Below are 7,774 nucleotides of genomic sequence, written 5' to 3'. Positions count from 1 at the left end.
AGCCGCAACTGATCTTATAAATATAAAATAAAAATTTGACGTTCTTTGTGCTACTTGCGGCAAGTTTGCAGTGTATTTTTTATCCAAAAATCGACCTCCAAAAGTATAAATGTTCTACTCAGCTTATATGACTCATGGAGGCACAGCCCTTGAACTTTATAGTTCCAATAAACAGTTAAGTTGTATAATATGTACATAGCAAAACTAACTACTAACTAGATATTAGAAACCAGTTACCCTAATAACAAACAAACAACTGCCGTTCAATCGATCATTTGAGGAATTGTACGAAATGATTATCGTGTTTTAATAATAAAATTGTTTAGTTTTATTTCGTAAGTTTGCCATCCATTCTTTGCACAAAGTACACTTTGGTTTTATAAAAACGTGCTTTTATTATACCTATTTACATTTTTCCATGAATGTTTATTTGTAGTTTCTTATTATCAAATTAAAATTAAGTGTAATCAATTACACACTAGTCCCAGATAGTCTTCCATCAACGTTCCAATGGCAAACTAAAATAATTAGAGGTGTGTTACAAGTACCCATAAATTGTTAAAAATGAACCTAAAGTATACTTTATGAAAACTCACTATGCCAGTAGCATCGACTCTGGTACCCACAATTTTCATTCTTATCTCATCGTCAGCTTGAATCACCACATCCTATAGAAAATACTTGCAAATAGCTTTCATCTTAATTTTATCATACATTTAAAAACTAATAACACTCTACCTCATCTTTGGACTTGTAGCAAGGAGGATTCACGTTAGGACAGAATTGCATATCAGCTGGTATGGACTGTAATAAGTGAATAAAAGAACAATACAGTAATGTAAAACCATCAAAAGTCATAAATACAAACAAAATCTGTTCTTACATGATGTGATATGAAACACGACAATGGTCCAATTTCAGCAAACATACCTACCTAAAATTAAAATAAAACTAAATAAAACAGATGAAAGTATCTGGCTCTTTTCTTATCTTTCACATACCTTATTAACTTGGGTAACAATGCCATCCAGTACTTCGCCTTTGAAAGGTCTGAATACGATGGCTTTGTATTTGACGGGATACACAACAAATCCTTGGCCAGGCTGAATAACACCAGCACCGATATTGTCAATGGTTGTGACAGCAACAACAAAGCCATACTTGCCGGTGCAATTACCCTCCACTTCTGTGTACAACTTTTGTTTGACTGTTTCCAGTAGCTGAGGCCCAAAGTACCTCGGGTGTAGGAGGATTTCGTGTTCCAAAGATATCTGAATGGAAAAAAAAATTGCAAAATGAAACTTTTCATGTCTCTAGTTAATTGCACTTTAAATTTTAAATCTGATAGTTACATGATAAAACATTTTAAATATCCGCAGGTACAAGAATGATAGGTTACGAATCGGCGCTAGTGCCGAGATCGTGCTGAGAACTCGCGCACACTTGTGCGCAGCCGGCCTCTGATTGGCCGAGCGACTGCGCGTCGTTTGAACGTACAAAACTCAAAGACACAGCGCTCAAAGCCCGAACACATGAAACCCAAATGCCTAATCCCCAACGACCCAGAGCGCTTACTTGGCCGCACTTAAATAAAATAAAAGTGCGGCCAAGTAAGCGCACTGGGTCGTTGGGGATTAGCCGCTTGGGATTTTGTTAATTAATAAAAAAAATAAAAGTGCGGCCAAGTAAGCGCACTGGGTCGTTGGGGATTAGCCGCTTGGGATTTTGGTAATTAATAAATAAAATAAAAGTGCGGCCAAGTAAGCGCACTGGATCGTTGGGGATTAGCCGCTTGAGATTGTTTTTATTAATAAAAAAAATAAAAGTGCGGCCAAGTAAGCGCACTGGGTCGTTGGGGATTAGCCGCTTGGGATTTTTGTAATTAATAAATAAAATAAAAGTGCGGCCAAGTAAGCGCACTGGGTCGTTGGGGATTAGGCATTTGGGTTTCATGTGTTCGGGCTTTGAGCGCTGTGTCTTTGAGTTTTGTACGTTCAAACGACGCGCAGTCGCTCGGCCAATCAGAGGCCGGCTGCGCACAAGTGTGCGCGAGTTCTCAGCACGATCTCGGCACACTACTAGTACTCCAATCGCTAGCAGACTGGCACGCGATGATGATATGCCCGTTACGCGCCGGTTTGTGTTTGTTATTGCATGTTGTCATTTTGAAGTTTTACTGATGTACCAACCGAACGCTGTTGAAAAATGTATCATCGGTTGGTGTTGTCAAGATTCACCTGAGAGTTTCTACCTTGTCGACAAATCATCAGTCGATAACACGAATTTTCATTTTCAAAATACCTGACGGGAAATATATCTTTTAATTCGTTTTAACAATGCTAATAACAACGATTGATTTAAACATCATATGGAGTGAAAAGAGGTGCTTGCAAAATTTTGGAGATCTTTTACGAAGAATAAAAAAGAAGGAGTATTATTTTGTCTATGACGCAGTTTATTATACAATTACAGTTTATTACTAATTGTATAATGGTAAGTAGTAATAGCAGTGGTATTAATAATTGTTTATGATATTGTTGCATACCTAGATGTTAACATTAACATTTCTTAAGAATGATATGATTTTGTTTACACATCGCTGATTTCCTTCCATCGAGATGTCTCGCAAGATCTTACGTTTTTCGTGTGAAAAATTTTTTACCCAAATTTTTTTTCCTCCACGCGATCAATGTAAGAGTTTTTATATATCTGAATCCGCCTTTTAATCAGTTTCCATTGCACACGATCTTTTTTTTTTTTTTTTTTTTTTTTTTTTTTTCTTTCTTTCTTAAAAAAGTTGTCTTAAATTCGGTTTAAAAAGATCCTTATGATAATCATACACGTACGGTTTATGTTTTTTTTTGTCACCAGAAAGTTCAATTTTCTATGTAGACAATCGAAATTTTCTCTATTTCCGTAAAAAATAGTTTAATTTTTTTTTTCTTTTTTTTAAATGGGAATCAATTAATGGCCTACTAACGTATATTTGAAGCCACCCACAATTTTTTAGGAAACTCATTATACCGTGCTCTTTCGAAAAACTCGATTCTCCAATTCTTCAAATTTTCTCTGACAAATTTGTTTTGCACAACTATATTTTTTCGCCAGTTTTTAACTTTTATTCTGATCATTAATAAAAAAGACATTCGATCATATATTTGTTCTTTTTTTTTTTTTTTTTTTATTACATATCACTCTCATTCATTCTCCGATCCTTACACATAATACACATTATAGTTCCATACCAAAAAGACTACTAATTCCTTTGCTCATTTTTTTCTTAATCATTTGAAAAAACATTACAAGTTTATTTTGATTCTATATATTTATATAAGTCGTCTACTATTGGTATACCATGACTTGTTTCAAATGCTTCTTTTTATCTTTTTGTTGCATACATATCATCCGAAAGTTTGAGGAAATAATACACACCAAATGGTTTAGTTGATAACTTCATATTTACAGCCAATAAAAATGACGGCAGGACGGTGACGTAATTAATAACACTTTAAAAATTTCTAAAACGACTCAACGATACGAAATGGACCAACTGTTTTTTTTATTAAAAAAAAAAAAAAAAGATCTTTCACTCGATATAGGGATCATTATTAAAATTTATGTGTCATAGGTTTTATTTGATTATTTTTTTTTTTTTTTTTTTTTTACAAAAAAACAATAGTCCAGTTATTGATTGCACTAAAATCCGACTAACAAATGAATGCTCGCGTCGATGAAAAAAAAATTATAAATATACAGGAAAAATTGGTAAGAGGAATAGAAATAAAAAGAAAAATATAAACTCAACAAATCAACTGAAATCTTTGTATCGTTTTATTTTTCAAATAATAAAACTAAAATTTAATGAAATAATATTAATAATAATAATAATAGAAGTAATAATAATATTAATAATAATTTCTAGAAATAATAAAATCTACATATCAACCGTTTGTGTTTGTAGGTGTCCGTCTGTGTAAGTGCATGATTATATATATATATATGTTGTAGAAGAGGGGCTCGTCAGGGGAGTTGGGTAATGGGACACATTATCATTAAACAATCTTATTCATGTATATTATATATAAAATGTACTCGTTCTAGTCATATACACGTCTATACAAAAAGTATACTATATATACTCGGCAACCCTTCAATTTTTTCTTTTGTGTCTTACATAGCGCTGCTCGTAAATTATTATTATTTTTTTTTTCTTTTAGGCTTAGGAACTTTTTTTATTTATTTATTTTTTTTCATCGACTCCAGCGCGCTATTTATTTTTTTCCTCCTCGCCCCAGTTCAAAAGAGCACCTCTCCTTAACTGCTTTTTTTTCACCCAAGAAAAGCTTCAAGTTGTCGAGCAAAAGCTTACACAGACACAACTTCTTCCTTTTTTTCCTCTCTTTGACTTTGTCTCCCTCGCGAAACGGCGCATCCGCAATTCGTAATATAATTACGAAATATATAATATGTGTATGCATGACAATAAAAAGGCTATCATTTATCGCAATGTATAATGTATGTACAACGACGATTAACATCGATTAAATCCTCTGGTAATCGCGATCCCAAACTATTTACATGTAACATTTATGCGCACTCGTTTAGCCGCACGTTTTTCTGTCCCTTGCGATTTTTTTCGTCGTCAATCAATATACTATCGAGCCTCACACTCAATTGCAAATCCGACAAATCTGCAAATGTATATATATATTTATATAATTGATTCTGTATACTGCGTATGTATTTATAAAGACGACGCGGCGCTCGCCCCTCGTGCACGCTGGCGAGAGTCGGCGCTTTTTTTTTTTTTTTTTTTTTTTTTAGTATACGGTTATCATCGCGCGATATCTTTTTTTTGCCTTCTCTTATTCATAGATAGAATTGCTATTTATAAGATTGTTCATAAATACATTTATTTATTTATTTATTTGTATATGTACGTTCGCGCGCTCGTTACATTTTTTTTCGCATTACACACGCACTCACGATTTTACAAAAAAACAAAAAAAAAAAACAAAAAAAAACTGCACGCAGTAGTTAAAAGTCATAGCCCTTGGTTTTTTCTTCAATTTTTCTTCGACGCAGCGAAGATATACATGTTATATGCATCATCCTTAAGTGGCTAATGTGTGTGTGTTTATGTTTGTATGTGTGTTTACTTTACCACTGTCGTATTTTTTTTTTCTCCTTTCTTTTAGTATCGTCGTCACATCCACGGGTTCGTTTTAATTGTTTTTTCTTCCTATTGTTTCTGTATTCGTACGAAAAATTATTAAAAAAAAAAAAAAAAAAGAAAAAAAAATACTGTACGTTTGTTAATATTTACACGCAAGGCTTACATACAAATGTAGATATGTGAAAGTTTTTGTGTTTTCTTTTATTATATTTTTCTATTCATCATCAATAAGTATAGAGTTGAAAAGGTCGAACTTCCCTCGAATCGTATATGTAACCCTGTTTATTACTAAGACATAGTGAACCAACAAGAAGTCCGATGTTCTCGTCAATTTTTACTTGTTTAATACTCGAGCGACTACTTTTTAATCATATTTTCCATCTTGCAAGTATATAGGAAGTACTTGTTCTCTTTATCAAATAAATTTACCGCTAAGACATTTATGAGGAAATTTATAGATGTGCATACATAAACCTTTTAATTCAATTCAGTGGATTTATAATTTCAAATACTAGAAAAAGAGCAAAAAAAAAGCGAAGGAGTCGACAACTCGAGTTAGCGCGTCTTTTACTCCGTGTCATGTTTTACATTAATTTTTTTAACCTTTGTTACATCGATTATGATAAAATTAGTGTAAAAAACGTGAAAAAAAGCGCGGACAAATAGTTCGGATGAACGCGCCGTCTCGTTTGACGAACAGCCCGTCCCTGTATCGCTTTCACACGTATTTACACCGTACTCAATAAAATATCAATTATTATTATTATTATTGTATGTGTATAGCTACAGTCACTGCTTTAGGAACTTTGTACTCGCGGATGACTTCGAGCTCATCAACGACGACGAAACAACAATTTTTTTTTCCCCTCCCTAAAGAAAAATTATTCCCTCCCCCTTTTTTTTCTTAATACAACATTTGTTACTTTGTACAATAAAAACGTCTATGTGTCATACATTGGCATAATCATGAAATCCAGTTTATGTGTATGGTGTGTGTGTGTGTGTGTGTGTATCTTGTATCACTCTGTTTTCGTTTATGGAACTTAAGTTTATCATTTTTCAGGAGCTACGGGAAGTAAAAGTAGGTGTTCAATAAACGTAAGGGTTGTTAGCTCCTACGAAAAATTGTAGGCAAATCTATCAAAGGAAGTAGCGCGCTGTACAGTGGTTCATTGTTTATTAAAAAATAGCCGATCAACAGCCGAGACGAACGTAGAAAACAAAACGCCGAGTGTCGTTTCGAACCTTCGTCTCGCTTGGCGGATCTCTTTTATTTTTCCCTTCAACCATGTTATCATACAATGGTGTTAACATACATCGGTACAATTCATAAATAAACGCAAAGCGAGTTCCCCATGAATTACGTGTGTGTGTTTTTTTTTATTCGTGGTCAATTTAATACTTTGATGATAAAAAACAAATAAGAAAAAAAGCAGCGACGAAATCCCCAAACATTTAAAGTAGTACGTAGGTATAGCGAACAAATTTTTGGTGTTCGACCGTCTCACCTGTACTCTCGTACGTTTAAATGTTCGAAGGCCGATAACGACAATAATACAATGGAATAAATAAAAATTACAGATATCGTACACGCCGAGCGGAACGAAAAGAGAGTGTCAGCTCAACTCATATTTCTACACTATTTACACGAAAACATAAAAATAAAGATGTGTGTCGTTATACTGTATAATGTCGAACCACTCGAAAAAAAAAAAAACAAAAAAAACAAAAAAAAAAAAAAAAACAGTTAGTACTGTCAGTTCTCCTGTTATACAATCGCGTTGTTGGAAATCCACACTATGATACAATGACAAAAGAACAGTAAAACGCACTCGAAAGCTCAACGAAACGCTCCTAATTTAAAGAATAGAAAAAAAAAAAAAAAAAAAAAAAGAGAGAAAAGAAATTCATTGCTCGTGCAAACTAAAATCGTCTCTTCTGTTGCATTTACAGCACCAGCCCGCACAACGTGTGTGCATGTAACTATATCATCATGCATATTATGCCAACGCACTGGCACGAAAGACCCGGCGAACGTGAGCAACAACCGCACCAACTGGATCATCAGTGATAAAAGTCCGGCAGATTGCACAATCGTCGTGGCTGGTGCATCGCAAGTTGGGGAGAATACTGCTGTTGTTGCGCTGGAGGGAGCGCATTGTAGAGAGCGTGCTGCTGCTGCTGCTGCTCGGCTTTGGTGGTACCACTGTGTCACTCGTGCACCGAGGATTTGGCGCTGTGGTGCCCGTAACCGCTGACCAGAGCCAGGGGCAGGGGCGAGCCCAAGGGCGTCGCGTGTGGATGCTGCCCGAGACTCGGGGGCGACGAGTGCTGCTGCGTCGTCAGGGCCAAGGGGCTGTTGGACATCGAGCTCGCGAGCGACGCGTACATGGAGGCCGGGGCTGGCGAGGCCATCGTCGGACTGCCCACGGCCGCTGGAGGGTTGATTCGCTTCTCTTTCTGCCGCCTGCAACCACATCAGTTAATTGTAAAAACAATACTTTTTACACGTCGTATATACCCACACACACACACACTCGTTACAAGCGTTTAAGTTTGCTTTGTATAACAGTAACTGTTGTATTTATATACCTATCT

The 7,774-nt window shown here is 35.3% G+C and overlaps 2 protein-coding genes across 4 annotated transcripts in view; both read right to left on the bottom strand.

Moving 5' to 3' along the window:
• Positions 1-304: 304 nt before the first annotated feature.
• Positions 305-1,436, bottom strand: Rpb7 (DNA-directed RNA polymerase II subunit RPB7). Its single transcript, XM_014363704.2, has 6 exons — positions 1,353-1,436; positions 1,002-1,271; positions 884-934; positions 739-804; positions 597-668; positions 305-518 (listed from the first exon to the last, which is right to left on the bottom strand). The coding sequence occupies exons 1-6, from the start codon at positions 1,362-1,364 to the stop codon at positions 468-470; spliced, it is 522 nt and encodes a 173-aa protein (XP_014219190.1). The 5' UTR covers positions 1,365-1,436; the 3' UTR covers positions 305-467.
• Positions 1,437-7,075: 5,639 nt separating this feature from the next.
• Positions 7,076-7,774, bottom strand: part of LOC106647322 (uncharacterized) — a 131,943-nt gene continuing 131,244 nt past the window's right edge. For all 3 annotated transcript variants that reach the window (XM_089591379.1, XM_089591380.1, XM_089591381.1), the window contains one exon: positions 7,076-7,643. In XM_089591379.1, the coding sequence (XP_089447505.1) occupies positions 7,388-7,643 (256 nt within the window). In that variant the 3' untranslated portion in view covers positions 7,076-7,387. The remainder of the gene's footprint in view (positions 7,644-7,774) is intronic.

This window comes from Copidosoma floridanum, unplaced genomic scaffold (assembly GCF_036245765.1).
Source record: "Copidosoma floridanum isolate Cflo_tuat_1 unplaced genomic scaffold, Cflo_Japanese_pri ptg000013l, whole genome shotgun sequence".
In the NCBI taxonomy this organism is placed as follows: domain Eukaryota; kingdom Metazoa; phylum Arthropoda; class Insecta; order Hymenoptera; family Encyrtidae; genus Copidosoma; species Copidosoma floridanum.
Note: the sequence above shows the minus strand (reverse complement) of the source record. Positions and strands in the feature narration are given on the sequence as shown.